This window comes from Arachis ipaensis, chromosome B3 (genome assembly GCF_059453495.1).
Source record: "Arachis ipaensis isolate K30076 ecotype BB chromosome B3, ASM5945349v1, whole genome shotgun sequence".
NCBI lineage: Eukaryota > Viridiplantae > Streptophyta > Magnoliopsida > Fabales > Fabaceae > Arachis > Arachis ipaensis.
Window position 1 is genome coordinate 140,746,837 of NC_142438.1, and position 17,839 is coordinate 140,764,675.

Here is a 17,839-nt window from a genome sequence, read left to right on the forward strand (position 1 = left end):
TAAATTAGAATTTTTGGTTTTTTAATTGAAAAAAAGAGGGACAATTTTGTCATGAGATGAATTATGTTCACATTTTTTATTTAGATCTTCGGATCTTGAATCTTTGGTCATTTGAACAGTGGCACCTTCAGAATATCTATTCTCTTTTAAATTAGTTTTTGCAAGGTAACATTCTTTCCTATAATCTGGATGTGCAAACAAGTTCAGTGGTAGGATGATTTTGATCTAGTGCGACTTCAAAAGTTTATGATTTTTGTAGTGGTTGCTTGTGATTCAATAAGAAGAAGTTTAGTTGAAAAAATTAGGGGAATTGACTTTGATTTTGGTGTCAGCTTGTTTCAGAAAAATATAAATTATTGGTATGGCTTTGTCTTAGGGAGGTTCTGCCCACTACTGCTTTTCGTTTTAGAAGGGGCATCTCATTGACAAACAGCTGTCCACAATATTTTTCTGGACAGGAATCGGTTGTTCAATGTATTTGAAATTATCGAAAGCTCAGCTAGTTTTACAGGTTTTGGAAATTTTTTATTAACCTCTGAATTTGATGAACTGGTTCTTGCTTCATGCAAAGAGCGCTCTTTTAGATTCTTTTCTAGTGTATGATTGATTTGCTGTTTCAGAAATAATGAAATCTTTCATCCACACGAGTCTTGGCCCCCTGAATAAGGTGACTAGTATGGCGCTGCCCTTGGAAAAGGAGTTTCGAAATGTTTTTGAGTTGCAACGAGTTTCTATGCCCTCTACCATTAGTGCCTCATGGATTCTCCCTGCGGTAGATACTTTTAAGATTAACTGTGATTGAAGTTATTCTGGTGTTGGTGATCGTATTGGTTTTGCTTGTATTAGCAGTGATTGGAATGGAAGTTGACAACGAGGCTGTTTAGGAATGATTGAGAATCGCAATATTCTACAAAGAGAATTGTTTGGTATTTGGAGATGATATCTTCTAGTCTGAGACTTGGGATAAAGAGATGCTATTTATGAAATAAATTATGTGGATGTCTTTACTCTTGTCAATAATTTCAAAGATAACTTTGATTTTGTTGGTCTTTTGGTGCTGAAAATCCGGGACATCATATCTTAAAAGAGGTAATGACCAAATCAGTACCCGAAAGATTCAAACGCTGACATTTTGGTACCTCACTATTGTTATTGACAAAATGGTCCTTAAAAGATTTTAAAATTTGACAAGCGTACCCACGAGTTCACCGGAGCACATTTCCGGCAAGCACAGTGCTGACATGGCCACTGCATTTTGATGACATGGCAAATACCCTTCCCCACCCTAATTCTTCTCCTTCTCCTTCCCCCTCCCCAACGCACTCCCCCCTTCCCCTTCCTGAATGCATTCTCCCCCTCCCCAACCCTAATCCTTCCCTCCCCCTCCCTAATCCTAATCCCCATCTCCAACGCACTTCCCCCTCCTCAATCCAAAATTCCCCTTTCTGAACCCTAATCCCCTTCCTTAACTAATTCTCTACTAAAACCAAGACAAGCTATTATCTTTACCAGAATTAATTAAAAACCAACATGCTGAAAGCATAGGATAACAGAAGAATACTACAGCATCAGAGTAGTTTTGAAAGAAATGGTGGTTGAAGAGAACAACAGCAACAACAATGGTGGGTGGGCACCAATAGGGTCTCCAATGAATGTGAATGTGCAGAGCAGAGATGACTCCCATTTGACCAACTTTGAGAGTTCAGTCAACGTTGTCTCCTTTGGCTTTGTGGCCACTGCCATCCTCATCTCCATGTTCCTTCTCATGGCCATCTTTGAGAGGTTCCTTAGACCCAACAACTCCGATGAATTCTCCCCTTCTGCTCGCCGGACTTCCACTGATCTTGAGCCCCAGATGGCCTTTCCCGGCAAGCTTGGCCACCCTTCACCCAAAAGTGCTTTCTTTCATGCCAAAAAGTGCTTTCTTTCATGCCAAAAGTGCTTTCTTTCTTTGGTGTTTTACTGATTTACTCTTTATTACTCTCACATTTTTCTGAGAAATGCTGATTGTTGCAAAGTGCTGTTTTTTACTTCAAAAGTCTTGCCTTTTTTTTATTCGGGGTAGCTAAATTTGGGTTTTGGATAATTCATGATGAGGATTTTCTGACAAAAGATGAAGATTTAGTTTCCTAATTCTGGTTGGCGATAGCAGTGAAGATGAAGGGGAGATAGAGTTGAGAGTGTGAGATACTGGGTTGGGAAGAGGATTAGAATTCAAAGGGGTAAAGGAAGGGGATTAGGGTTCAGAAAGGGGGATTTTGGATTGAGGAGGGGGAAGTGCGTTGGAGATGGAGGATTAGGATTAGGGAGGGAGAGGGAAGGATTAGGGTTGGGGAGGGGGAGAATGCATTCAGGAAGGGGAAGGGGGGAGTGCGTTGGGGAGGGGGAAGAAGAAGGAGAAGAATTAGGGTGGGGAAGGGTATTTGCCATGTCATCAAAACGCAGTGGCCATGTCAGCACTGTGCTTGCCGGAAATGTGCTCCGGTGAACTCGTGGGTACGCTTGTCAAATTTTAAAATCTTTTAAGGACCATTTTGTCAATAACAATAGTGAGGTACCAAAATGTCAGCGTTTGAATCTTTCGGGTACTGATTTGGTCATTACCTCTATCTTAAAAATGGCGTATTAACCTCCAGTTGATCTTGAGATATGCAAATAAAATGGCAGATATCATGGCAAATACATTTTTATTGTCTTAGAATGAATTTGAGAATAATATTCAACAAAATACCTTACTTCTTAAGCAGATCTTTATTTTGTTGTTACTTTTCAGTCACAAAACAAAAATATATAAAGACTTGAACAATTTACAATGCTTCGCTTAGTTAAAAAAAAAAGAAAAGACAAGACAATACACTCATAAAATATAAAGTACAAAAACATAAAATTAATATTTTTATATTTTATTTAGTTATAAATTGAATATAAAATAAATTAAATAATAAAAAATTTAATTTATTTTTATTTTTTTATACAAAATTTAAAATAAAAAATAAAATAATAAAAATATAACTATGAAAACTTGATAGCGATGATAAAAGAAAAAAAAAAAGTTGTGTCTGATCTAATAATTTTGTGTTTTTTTTAATAAAAAAATATAAAATATATTAATTTAATATAAAAAAATATCTCTATTTATATCTGATCTATCTAACATAATTTTATATATTTATATTCATATTTTATTATCTTATTCTTTTAAACGAAGTCCATGAGACGCAGAGACGGAGTCTAGTCAAAATTTGATGGGGAGTGAAGCGATGAACAAGTCTTGGAAGCTGAGAAATATTCCTGTACACAGTACACGTGAAAGCTTTATATGACTCTGCACCTAACCATGTCCTAGTTTTTTCGTGGTAGATATGATTACAAGTTGAAGGTCGATGCCAAGTTTCAGTACTTTACTATTTGTGAAGGTTCTTTCAAACTCAAATTAAAGCAAAGTCAAGAGCAATGATATCCATAAAGTCACGATTTCCCGTGTTCCTCAATCGTTAATCTTTATAACAGTTTACCCAATACATGTCCCTCATCGGTCATCACTACTATTATTTTCCCCCACCCATTCATAAATACATAGATAAATATCGTTATATTCCCGTCACACACAGTGCATGCCACATTTTGAAGTAGATAATTACTAGCAACCTAAATTATAGAATCTTAACTTTTTAGATAGCGCCATATTGCAAAACGAAGATGCAAGTGTGAGCCAGGGTTGCTTTTAAAAAGTTTTAAAAAGCTATAGAACAAGCCAAACCTACTTGCTCACTAACTGTGTATCTGCTATCATCAAACAAATTATTATTCAAGTCCCTTCTCGTAGTTTCCTCGCTTATCATTTTCATTTATTCTTCCCTTATTAGCTTGGATTTTCTTAATCTCTTCGAGCTTCGAGCTTTGATTAGATACCACATTTCTTACTTTTTTTTTTCTTCTTTTGTCTTCAGTTGCTTTAACTTAATCCTACCCAATTTGTAGAAATTAAATACATGCAAAACATAACAACATGTGCAATAAGTTAATTAATCAATAAAAAATACAATTTGGATCAAATTCACTCCTTATATATACCGTAAGTAACTAGAAATGATCTAATGGCCAAGAATTTAAATAGTATGCATAAAATTCGTGTTCTGATATAAATGTATATTTTCTTGGTTTATATTACTCATTTAAAATCAAGGTTCACACGTCACTATCTGATATAAGTTTAGTCCAAATTAATTTAGTTACATACAAATGATTTAGTCCCAAATTCACGGCTTTCATTTTTTTTTTTTTTTGGCTTAAACTTTCTTGTCCGCCATTTTTGCTGCTCTGAATTAGACCTCACTTAGACACTTACTAGAACATCCAAGAAAATGATTTCCACTTCAATATACCCTCATTTTTACATTGTTTGGTCAATTTTGTCTAACTCAAATGTATTTTAACCAAACAGAGAAAATAAGTTATGTTCATTAATTATTTCCCCTGCAGAATCATGTATATATGTTTCAATAGTCATTGATCTCTTATGAAGATTACGACTAACGTATTAATAAAACTTAAAATTTTTAACTGAATCACACAATGAAAGGAAAGCAGATAAGGTGAGTCATCCTAATTCAACTTAATTAGTACTATTTAGGTAGGAATTTGATAGCTCTAACTTTGAAAATGGGTTATAAATTAAATATTACTTTATACTATTATTTGTCTGCATATAAGTTATTGCAATTTGGCATCTTTTGTCAATAATATACAATTCCATTATGATCCACCTGTTCATTCTTTAATGGCCATGCTTAAACTTATCTCTATCTTTTTGTTCAGTTTAATCGTATCTACTTAATTCCTTATCAAATTTTATTTGACAGAATGTACAACTTTATAAAGATTAGAGGGTTCCAAAATTAATTTTAACATAAGGATTAACGAAGTAATTGTGTTAGGTGGTGTCAATGCAAGGATTAGATAAAGATGAAAGGGAGAAGATTCTTGGGGATTTTAGGAACATTGTTTACTAAAAATTATGTAATATCATCATGCTCCTATAATCATTGTTACTTTATACCAACATCGTTTTCCTCTTTACCTAATGACATATTGGCCCTTCAGGTGTTATATTATAATAGAGTGATGATGATAGTGCTTAATCATTGCAAGATTATGCTTTAGAATCCTTAATATTTCATTTCTTTTTTCTTTTTTCTTTCTCTCAATCTCTTTACCTGAGAAACCTGTTTAGTGAATAGCAGAGTGCTTTGGTGAAACATAATAGCAGAGAGACTAATAATAATTAGTTAGGAGTTAAGGCTTGTCAACCAAAAAGAGTAGCAAATAAAGAACAATAATTGGTCATTGATGTCTATGAATGAAAGATGCCCAAGTACTTAGAAAATTTGTTGACCACCTTCAAGTCATTAAAATGTGAAGTATGCATCAGTTTCAAATTTTGTTATCATTAGCATAAATAAGATCAAGAAGCAGAAATCATAAGTAACATTCTCAATAGCAGGAAACATTAGGTGTAAGAAATAACTTTTATGGATGGAAAGTAAAGTTGTTGATATGGTCTAACATAAAAAGTGAGCAATAACTTAACATGCTTCAGTGTTTAATTAATATTTGTACACATTGGTAAGACACTAGACAAATTGTAAGTGGTCATAACTCTCAAGAGAGTGGAATCTTGAGCTTTTCTTTCTTTCTTTCTTTCGCCTTATTGCAACTCATTCTTTAAAGAACTACTTTTTCCATACACATCATCAATTCTATCTTTACCTTCACAGGTATTCCTTATATATATATTTATATTATAAAGAGAACTATGCAAGAAACTCATAGAGGTAGGAAAATGATGGAACACAAAAAAAAGGAGGAAAAGTAGAGAGACTGAAAAGGACTATAGAAGAATAGTAACAAAAAAGAGCCACCGAAAGACTAATAATTTTACCAAGGAAAAAGCATTCTTTATTTATTTACCACCTGCATGCATAATCAAAGAATAATCCACGTATTAGAACCATGCATGATGATGAATTAAATGTTTAAACACATTAGAAAGCATAGATTACCTTTGTGCTTTTCGCAGACCTTGGACAAGAAGGAAAGGAAAACGATTATTAGAGCAACACCAGCTATGAGACCAATTAGGATGGCTAGTGTCTTCTCAATTTCATCATCATTGTGATTGCTATCATCTGCGCTCAAAATCATAACAACAATTTAGTTAGTTTCAAAGGACTCTTCATCAATTCCAAAACAGAAAGTTCAAATACTTTCAAACTTGACATGTTTCTAGGTCAAGCAAGCAATTTTTTGCATTTCTCCTTTTTCCAGTTATTATTTATTCTTCTTGTTTCCTGAATCAGAAATAAGGTTGAATATTTGAATGAGGCAGGCAGCATAAATCCTAGAAAAAGTCTAGGGACAGTAACTTTGTTAGATTCTGGCTAGCATATAACCAACAAAAAAAAGTGAGTCATTGGATGAAATCTCACACCATTAAAATCATCATTGATGACTATTTAATAGTTATAAATTACAAAAATTACTAGCCCTAACATTCTTCTAAATCCTATTCTTATAGACTAGAGGGTATTTCAAGATAGATCAAATAATTAGCAAGTAGAAAATAAAGAAAAGATTATATTGACTAATATTAAGACTTAATTTAGATAATTCCCAAATAGCAAAGCAATTCATGCCTTGCACTTCTCACATGACATCACTTCTACCTAATTCTCCAATCATGTGTTAAGGCAAGCTCAAGACTTACCGTTACTGTTGCGCGAGTACCTGCCACCTTCCGAGTATCGCGCGTAGCACTTGGCGAGATACATGTCACCCCACGTGGATGCTCCGCACTCCATTTTCAACCGTTGGATTGCATCAGAGAGGCAATCCTGACACTCGCTTGGGCTGAGGTCTCCCGTGCACTGTGCCACACCCCGCGCATTCCCCGACCCACTCGTCCTGTACGTCTTATAGGTGCTCCCATCTGACGTCTCCAAATACGCCAGCACCTCATCCCGCCTGGTCATCGCATCTGAGGTCAACCCAATGGACGGTCCACATTTCTTCATCACCGCAGTCTTGTCTTCCACTCCCAAGAAGCTGACATTATCGTACTTGACAAAGCATCCGTCCAGCTGCAACGCGCCGCCGCATGCGTCCAGGCAGAGCGTGCCCAGCTGACTGACGGCACGCTCCACGCAGCGGGAGCAGCGGTCGTTGGAGAGGTCGCCGCGGCACTGGTAGAGGCCGTAGACGGTGGAGGAGGAAGAGGGAGTTGGCTGAATGGTGAAGTTGTTGTAGTTGGTGAAGGTGGCTGAGTTGATGAGCGAGGTTAAGAGGGAGTTTACGGTGTTCTCGTAGGGTGAACCCGGCATGAACTTCACCTGAGAGCATCCTCCGAATATGAATGAGTCGGTGTCAGCCATGGCGGAGAGCATGATGATCATCACCGCCAGCAACACAACATGGTGCTGATGAGCCATGTTCGTAGATCGATGGAGATGAATGCTTGCTTTAAAGAGAATTTACGTAAAGGAGGAGACTCCTTCCTCTTCCCAGCTATATATGATTGTGAAACAAACAACAATAAAAAACTCAATCATTAAGTGCTATATGGTTAAAGTCACATACCTAATGTGTATATATAAATATTTTTCTTTTTTGTAGGGTGGGTAACTTTTTTTATGACTAGCAGTGCTACTAATAACTAATTAAGCTAAGTTGGCACACATGGATAAGGGTCTGTGTTCTTTAGTTATTGGACTATTGACCTAATGAATACAAACCAAACAAAAAAAAATTAAGCTAATAAGCTCTCTAAGTCAAAAGAAATGGTTATTAATTTATTATGAAAGTTTGCTCATGGTTGACTCTAAGGGCTACTACAATTATATACCACTTATATAGAACATCATCGTTTTTTAATTTTGACAGATTTTTCTTGTAATTTTTCTTGAAAACCATAAATGTCAAAAGAATACTCTAATATTAGATGAAAATGTTACAATAATTTAAAATTGAAGGCAGTAATTGACACATAATATTGATCTGGTCTTTCTGGATTTCTGCTACAATTATTTCAAGTACTATCTTTTTAACCAATGATTAATCTTTCTCGTGTAGTAGTGTCATTATTGAAACGAGATCAAATACTCTGAGGTCAAGTACAACTGATTTAACCAACAAAACTAGTAATTTACTCAAAACAGATAGGTGAGTCATATAATGAAACCAAGTACTACTAGTTTTCATGAGCAACTGTTGTTGCATAGGCATTAAAAGCAAAATTGGTGAGTGACACAAAAATAAAATAACATGTTTATTTTGTTAAAAGGGAAAAAAAAATTGGTACAGTATAGCTAGGTTAGATTAGATGATTCCTGTACATTGAAATCGCTATCTTAAGTGTGGTTAGATGATTATATATTATATTTCTGGTGATTTGATTTTATTCCTTTCAGTTTTTGTGAGGACAGTATAGAAAAGAAAAACTATTCTTGGTGGTCTAATTGGGTTCTTTTGATAGAAACAGTTTGTTTGAATATGACTTGCTTAAAAACTTTGAAGCTCATCATTTATTATCATCTTTGGCATATCTGATTCCTTTATACATCTCTTTTTCACATATATAAAATAATTATGTGTATTATTATAATAAACAAACAAACTTTCAACTGTTACACTATAATTTCACGACATACTAAAATAGATCTGAGAACAATAATGTTAATGTCTCAACTATATATTACTCTCTTTTGATAATCACCAAATACCAAAGCAATTATTAACATTTTCCAACACTTTAATTTTTATGGATTAAACTTGCGATCGGATTTGATAGCCAGCTGGCAATTTGATGGGCCCTCTACAACCCATGAATAATGATCATACAAAATAACTCACCTTTAATTTTATGAACAAAATTATTTGAGCTATATAGATTGAGATAATTAGCTCTCTGTTCTTGTTTAATTTATATCTTCACATTCGATTTTCATATAAGTTTAAGAGCCTTTTAAATTAATTGTTCTTTCTTCATCTTTATTTTAGTTCCACTTTCATTTCAAGTGTCCCTCAAATTTTAATGATTATGATATTGATAACTTTGTGTTCATATTTTGCTTTCAATTTTAATGGCTGCTGCATTTGAGTATTTTTCACGCTCATGATATTCTTCATGGCCAATATTATAATAATCTGTGGATTAATCTAATAGTAGAAAGTGTTACTTTTTTTTTTATATATACATCAGTATATCAAATGATCGGTGCAGAAAACTTCATGAGAAGATTTTTACAAACAAGATAAATACATTTGATTTCACATGTTGAGAACAAAATAATGTTCCAATGGAAAAAAAAGTTGTTAAAGCAAGTGTTTTTAAGACAAATGGTGTCGTTACATAATTTATATATTTGTTGTTTTGTAAAAAGAACTTCTTAGGTGGATATAACTTGTTTAACAATTAATGCGGAAGGTAGAATTGATTGATGTTAACTAATGAAGGATTATCACTTACTAACATGTTGGCGCATATATAAGATAATATATAATTGTTAGGCTGAGTTAAATCCAAGTTGGTGCAAAGTATACCATAATAGTATTCATGATATCAAAGAAACAAATAATAAGCAATTAACTAGTCTTGCTAGATAGTAGATTCTTACCAAAAGCAATTATGTTAGGAGCTGTGAGGGTGCATGGGATTGGACAAAGACATTTCTCCATCCATCCTATACAATGCTAGGTAGAGTGAGAAACTTCCTAGCTTTAACCATTTGCATTAAAATTAAAAGCCCCACATACAATACAAGTCAATTCCAGCCCAACTCCGTATGCATAGAAAATTAAACCAACTTTAATATATCAATTTAGGTTGGTCGAATGTTCAGCTCACTTGTCTAATTAAGTAAGTATCGGAGGTCGAATTTCGTATTGTGCATATAATTAGGGGTGAGCACGGGTAGCGGATACCCGATTACCTGTCTAAATCCGAACCGAACCAATTAAATTGGTTCTGGAATTAACGGGTAATCGAATTTAACCCGAACTAAACCGATAGTTTTTGTTAGTGATTGGTTCGGGTATCGGTTCTGGGAGTGCAGAACCCGAACCAACCTACAAACCCGATCATATACTAATTAAATAAAAAAATATATATATATATATATATATATATATATATATATATATATATATATATGACTTTTTCATTAGACAAAGATTATTCACTATTAATATGTTTAGATTTTAATGAGTTTAGTTTTTAATGTATTTGGTGTTTAACATGTTTGGATTATTTCTATTGATGCTACATGTTTATTGTACTTGTTGAATTTTTAAGATAAAAATTTGATTTTTTTTTATGAATTTCAAAGTCATCGGGTACCCAATTATTCGAATCGAACCAATTATATTTTGATCGGTTCAGTTCTAATTTTATCATGAATTCGAACTAAACCGACCTGTGCTCACTTCTACAGTTCTACATATAACAATCTATTAACTAGCAGCAAACCCTTAATTAGAGCTCAAATCTATCGGATTGGAGGATACCGTGATAAAAAAAAAATCAACTTCATTCATTCATAACATAACAATTCAATATAGGTGGTAAACTTTTATGTTGGTTAAAAATGAAGTGAAAAGTACATGATATAAAAGATTCATAGATTTATTATCTTATAATCCTGAATATAAACTTATTTCATCTCTCACTTTTTTTTTTCCATGATTTAATCTGTTCATATAAATATTTTAAAAAGATTTATTTGGACTTGCTCTTAATCCAACTCATCAAGCTACCAACACTGACTGCAATTGACAATATATATAATATTTGATAATACATCATTTATGAATTCCACCATTCAGTTTGAGTGTGTTCAAACATGTGAATGTGTGATATTGAATATTATGTGGACCATTGACTAATTTTATAATGAGTTGTTCAACTAATACAAGCAGCTGAAAAATGGAAGTAGAAAAAGAGAAGGCTCTGCTGAAAGTCTATATATAGTTAATAGTAATAACATTCTTTTATATTTGTAGTGTGAATAATACAATTTCACAAACTCTAATTATATTAAGATCTGGAGTCAATGGATGGAATTGACTGAGGAATGAATTTGGGTGTGATTGTTAATAGCCGTTGGTAATTGACTTAATATATACTCATGTGATGTGTTTTATGGACACATAGATATATATGACTACAGTATATATATTATTTTAAAAAAAGGTTTTTAATGATTGGATTTAATTTATATTTTTTATATTCTCTTTCATATTTTGAATGTCTTGAGACTTGCATGCTTTTAAAAAGAAAATAAGTTATATTATATTATTTTGTATTTATTAGCAGCACATCATGACTGATTAAAATGACAAAAAGTCACAAACACAAGGATTCCCTACCACCAATGGAATGAGAGAACAGCAAAAAATAGTAATTCTAATTTCTCAAATGTCACCTTCAATCCACAAATCAACCTTTAACTCGCGTGATTTGCCGGACAGCTACATGTATCTCATTTTAATAACAAGTTTAGTGGCGAAAGGATTCCAGTATGAGTATGTTTAATAATGAGAAAAGAATAAGATGTCTTAGCCCGTTTTAATCGTTCATCTCAATTATAAAAAAATATATCTATAATATATATTAATTGAAAAAAAAGTATAAAAAAACTAACTTTTAGTTAGTTAATATTAATCAATTTTAGTTTAAGATTTAGAATTAAAAATTTATAATTTAATATTTAAAATAAATAAAATAATTTAAAAAATAGTTAGTTGATGTTGGTTAAAAAAAATTGGTTACTTAGCATTATCCTAATTAAAATTAACGACTAAAATTACTGGAACATCCGTATTTCTGAAACATATGAAAAATTTCCAAAAGTTTAATGATGAAAACTACTATACGAGTGTATGTTACACATTTCATGAATGGCATAAAAAGAAGAGAAACTAACCACCCAAAAAGCTTCAATTATTATGCCTCTTCTTTAAATAAATTGTCTGGCAATAACAAAATTGACTTACTCCCACATTACAACTAAGAAAAAGGCGTTTGGTTTATGACATTTGAGTTTAAGATTTTAATGGAACTTTTCGTTATGGATACGTTTTCCTTTTATTCACTTTTCCAAAATACAATAATCTAACAAGTTTAGATGCACTATAGCTCTTTCATACTCTTTCTACGTGACCAAGCAATATAATATGTCACCAGAAGCACTAGGTTCCATTTAATTTAAATGTTAGACATACTTTTAGAATATTTTGTTCTAAAGTCTAGGTCAATATAATTATTTTATATGCATAGTGCATACTGATTTCCGTTGGTAGACTTGGGGTTGACAACATAATTAATTAAGATATAGTCTGGTTGATTAGAATCACAAGTCTCAAATGAGAGTGATTTGTATGTATTAAGTGAATAGGAGGTTGAGGTTGAATAGAGATGAAATTGATTGATGTCTACGTATCGAATAATTGACCTAATAGAAAACAGAATCCTTCAAATACGACTAAACAATTCTTCATACGTGGTCAAGTCGTTTTAGGGGAAAAAATAAGAAAAATGATGACATTTAAACTCTTTTATAGGGTTTTAATTACCACTAAAGTGAAAAAGGAGATAAAAACAATAATATAATACTTTTTTTTTTTTCATGATGGAGTGTTATATTATTCAGTTCACTCCACAAAAACACGTTACATTCAACGTATAGTTCAAGTTTATTTCATCTGTGAGAAAGAGAAACACACATGGTTGGTTGGTGCAGCAGCAACGTAAGGTGGAAGGAGGAAGCAAAAGAAAAGAAAAGAAAAGGGAAAGAGCATTGCAAGAGGGGAAGGATTGAAGGAAGGTCACCTCACACACATTCAATAATATAATATTTTGTATGCATTATTCATTGATATTAACATGAGAAATTAATGAGGATTTTTGTCTTTTGGCATTTGATGTGCCACCACATAAAAGTAGTACTCTACATAGAGGCATTTCAGCCTCAACTTCCGACCAAAATGCCAACCTCATTTTGCCCCTATTATTAGATAAGGTTTAATTCACCATGGCTTTTGCCATTCCATTACCCGATTTTGGCGTAATTCAATCTCTATCTCGACAACATTGTCCAATCTTACTTCTCATCACTCTGGCTATATATAAGGCTACAGGATTCGGAACGCAAACTTGAATAATTGAATATCAAATCCCACATTGCACGTTCCTAGCTAGATTATTTGTAATGTATCCATGTCCACGTGAAAGTGCCGTTTTGTATAGTTAGCTGTGTAAGTATGTAACACATATTCCTATTAGACCATATATAGTTTCCTAAAATATACTTCTCCAATTTGGAAGATCCAAAATTTTCAATAATGAAGGGCAGTGCATTTCACATTCGGCCTCGTAAGTCGTAAGAACGCAAATAGTTGATTCTTTACACACTTTCAGCGTCAGTTTTTTGAGTTTAGGCCACGCAGGAACTTAAAAGGCTCTATAGGCTGCTTCAGAATAACCATAGCTCCTATGAGACCCATACCCAAAAATACGTCGTAGAGCAAGGAGAACAAAGTAATAGCTAGTGTCAGATACTACTATGCCTTAGTGACCCTTTTTGACAACCACATATATCTACGTTTTCACAACTTACATCGCTTCAATCGTCTGGTTGACCGTGTAATATGGAAGTTCAAGGGAGTGGATCCTCTCCAATGAAAAAAAAACTGGATGGTGTCAATTGTGATCTCTCACCCTTCATTACACTCTCTCTCATATTTAATTTTGGCCCCACTTATAAAGTTAATGGTGAGAAATCACACTGCATTTCCTCAAGTGTTGAAAAAACTGGAGAAGATCCATTTCCGAAGTTCAATGTCAAATTCTTTTTCCTTTGTAGCAATTTTCCCGTACCACCTACACCTAGGGGTGGCAAGCGAAAAAATTCACCCTGCCCCGCCTAGTGACGGTTCGAAAATCCCACTCCGTCCCTCCTAACGCCAAATCTCCTCTTTTTTTTTACTATTAACTATTAAATAATATATATAATTTCACAATCATTTTAATAAATTTATAATTTCTAAAGGCATAAAAAATTATAATTTCTATATTCACAAACATTAAAATCTGTATAATTATAAATATCTAATAAATATAATTATAAACCAAATTTTCATCCAAAACATAATTATAAATATTATCTTCGAAGGCAAAATAAACACAATCCAAAACACTCAATTTTCATTTTCATTCTCTTGTAAGTTGGATTGGAAAAAGTTGAGTTTTGACTAAAACAATTGCAAAAATACCCCCTTGCCAAAAAATACTAAGCCCAACGGGAAAGCCCGCCCCGCCCCACCAAAACCCGCGGTTTAAGCAGTGCGGATTAGGCAGGCTTTTGCTATTTGGCGTTCCCAATTTTCCAGCCCGGTCCGCCTTTGGCAGGTTACGCGGGCCGGCCCAGCGGGTTTAGACCTGTTTGCCACCCTACCTGCACCTACTAACAGTAATCTCTCTTGAGAGTAATAAGGATGATCAAAATGCAAAAAGCAAACACCACTGGAATTAATGATGACCAATGATGCAAATTAACATGTTGGGGAAATCAATTCAATGACAAATCCACTGTTATTGCCACACTTTCAGCATAAAGTATACAGACGGGCTCACATTGACTTAGACACAATACATTCGAAAAGGATGATAAATAGTTCCAACAGCCAAATCAGATGTCATCATAAAAGCAGTTTAACAGAATTCACGATAAATTCAGAGATCAAATAGAGGCTCTTTGATTGCTCCAGGTTACATAAGATACGCAGATGGTCCATAATTACATTTATAAATGCATTAATCCGTGAGGGGAGATCATCTATTGAATATAATTATTTACATTATTACTCTTGGGCTGGGCTCTCACCTGGATTACACAATACAACATTTCACCACCAGCCCCTTCTGATCAATCCTTCCTTCTTCGTTTCCTAAAAGTAGCACAAGACCATTCAGTATCTTCAAACTAAGATTGTAAGATTCATACATCAATAGAATCCTATGCTTTTAAAAGAGGGAAAATTAATGCTATATCTATATGTATGAGGTAGGTGTTAGTAATGAGAAGAATTCCTAAAAGAATTAGGAGAGTAAAGGGCACCTCGGGTATTTTCTCTTTTATTTTCAAAGTACCATATTTGAATTCACGCTTTCAAGGCTGACCTCCCACTCTAATAGTGTAATTACAGCTTACCAGTAAAATTACAGCAGTTTCAGTTTTATTTCTTCTAGTAATACTAGGTTCATATCATATTACCATGAAAGTTTACAAATACACAAATATACAAATTAATTATCAAAAGTGTGTGTCGGCTTGGTTTCCCTCACCTTATATGCACATATAATATTTTTCATTACGATATTTCTCCTACAAGTCAATGCATATATGTACTGCTATATCAAATCATCAATATCCATAAGGAAGGGTGTTTAGACAAGGATGAGAAAGAAAGACAAATATTGTTGTATCAAGATTATAAATTATCCATGTACCCCATCATACAGAAACTATTGAATGTAAAGAGAAATTAATCATGCATATAGAAATAATACTACGAACAATCCGAAATAAGATCAACATACCTTCAGGAGGCTGAGCTAGCTTCCTGTTCTGTGGAGACGACATTTCTTTCTTCAATTGCAATAAAATGTCTTCCATCGTACACTCTCTTTGCCAATTAGCAAGCATGGGAAACAATTGTGGTTCAACCTAGTAATTTAATTATAAGTTAAATCTTCAATCAACGATCATAATAAATCCCTCACAAAAGTTACCTACCACTCCAGTCTCTTGGTTGACGCAAGTCATGTTAATCCTTGTCTGAAATCTAACAGATGGTGGATTGTCTGGATAATCCTTACCACAAAACAATTTCAATTGGTAGATACGCCCTTCGTGGACAGTCTGGTTAAAAAAGAAGATCAATGGGAAAGTTCAGCAAGTCAATACAATGCTTGGGAAACAGTAATTATATATATCCACTAGCAGGCAGCACACACATAAATATTAAAGAAGAAAAAGCATATAAGTAACATGTTTCCATTTAAACCATGTTTACTCTGTAGTGTTCTGTGTTTAATCATATGAAAGTATACTATACTAAAATGGAGAGCTCCATAACCTCTTAATCATTTAGTTGTAAAATAATAATAACAACATAAACCCCCCACAATTTTTGGAGATGTTTAATTACAACAAACCATATATAACATATAACATAATTTTAATAATAACAAACATCTTACACCAGGGGGACCTATAATTGTCCCAGTCCATGATTGCATGTAGATATCATCAGCATCATCCATTCCATAGCTTACAGTTCCATCTCCAATTCCCTTCTCACCTCTCTCAAGCTCTTCCAATAATCTGAAATTCCTAGGAACTGCACAAATATGGCCAAAATTTAAGCTAGATAACTGCAATTTGGAATTATTTTATACAGCACTTAAATATAAATGGCAAACATAGTTATCAAATGTTGTAACCATTTTCAAATACATTCGAAAGAACCCGGGGGGGGGGGGGGGGGGGGTACCCAAACCACAACACTTGAGCAGAAAATGGCACATAAATTATAATGTCAGCAGGCAAGAACATCGTTATGGCAAAGAAATGCGGCATTACCAAGTTAAGGAAACAATGAAGAAGAACAAAAACAAAAGATAAGTGTAACATCACACACTCTTCAGGCTAAAACCTTTTTGTTCCCTGTTTCATTTATCAGATGGATAATTTTAGGTTTTGAGAAATTAGCTAGATGAATACGAATAAAGACAAAATAGCAAAACAATCTAAGTCAATATCTATAATTGATACACTGATAATTTCAATTCCAAATATGCAAAGTTATAATCTCATGATAACGGACCCATATGTAATAGCTATAGCTAGGTATTTAACCCATTCACACGAATCAAACAAACAAAGTACCACAATTAGAAATTCTAGATTGCAGCACACACAAACATCCAGAAGGCGAAAAAAATAACCACAATTATAGAACGAGCTGACAAAATAATGATCGAGAAAATTCAACTCAATTTAGGGGTAAAAAATGCTAGGACCCAAAAACCCACACAAAAAAAAGAAAAACAAAAAAGCATGAAATCAGGAATCGGGAATCGGCGGGAAGGTGTAGAATACTGACCAACAACACTTGATCCTTCGGAACCCATTATTAGGGCGATGAAAAGAAATGGAGGAGGTGAAGATAGGGCTAGGGTTTTGGAATTGTAGAGCGAGAAAGTCACAAGGTTAAAGAGAGAGAAAGAGAGGATGAGTGTGACTTTGCGAGTCCAAGTGATGATGTTTGCGAAGTGGAGATTGGGATTAGGGAGAGAGTAAAGTAAGGGGTCGCGTCTATTCTATCGTAATTTAATATCAAATTAACTTTAGATCAGGTCACTTACCCCATCATTAGATCTTTTTCTATTATTTTTCAACATTTTCATTTTGTTTAATTTCTTCATATATTTTTATATATATGCGCTTAAAAGAAAAATTTTTCCCATGAATATTTAGTTATTCATTATTATAATATTATATTGATATTTTTATTTTAATAATCGTAATACTAATTAATTCGACTTTAAACGAAAGCAAGACGGTGTGCCGAATTTCTCTAATAAAAGACTATAGCTTCGTTTTCTTTTGACGAGACAAATTAGGAACAAAAATGACATATCAAAGGTAGTTAATTTTATTTCAAGAATGCCATTCCTAAGTGCATCAGTTACTACTTACTATATAAGAAACATTATTTAACT

General features: G+C 33.5%; 3 protein-coding genes across 3 annotated transcripts; 1 reads left to right on the forward strand and 2 right to left on the reverse strand.

Annotated features, from left to right (window-relative positions):
• The first annotated feature begins 1,588 nt into the window (after positions 1-1,588).
• LOC107633936 (uncharacterized) lies at positions 1,589-1,966 on the forward strand. Its single transcript, XM_016337524.3, has one exon. It carries the CDS (start codon positions 1,589-1,591, stop codon positions 1,964-1,966), a length of 378 nt encoding a protein of 125 aa, XP_016193010.1.
• A 3,561-nt stretch (positions 1,967-5,527) lies between these two features.
• Positions 5,528-8,243, reverse strand: PDLP6 (plasmodesmata-located protein 6). The gene is made up of 4 exons (XM_016335373.3): positions 7,937-8,243; positions 6,767-7,883; positions 6,063-6,188; positions 5,528-5,973 (listed from the first exon to the last, which is right to left on the reverse strand). Exons 2-4 carry the CDS (start codon positions 7,485-7,487, stop codon positions 5,963-5,965), a joined length of 858 nt encoding a protein of 285 aa, XP_016190859.1. The 5' UTR covers positions 7,488-7,883; positions 7,937-8,243; the 3' UTR covers positions 5,528-5,962.
• A 6,366-nt stretch (positions 8,244-14,609) lies between these two features.
• On the reverse strand, positions 14,610-17,471 carry LOC107631813 (ubiquitin-conjugating enzyme E2 variant 1B). The gene is made up of 5 exons (XM_016335372.3): positions 17,221-17,471; positions 16,316-16,455; positions 15,849-15,974; positions 15,653-15,779; positions 14,610-15,000 (listed from the first exon to the last, which is right to left on the reverse strand). Exons 1-5 carry the CDS (start codon positions 17,246-17,248, stop codon positions 14,942-14,944), a joined length of 480 nt encoding a protein of 159 aa, XP_016190858.1. The 5' UTR covers positions 17,249-17,471; the 3' UTR covers positions 14,610-14,941.
• Positions 17,472-17,839: the final 368 nt, after the last annotated feature.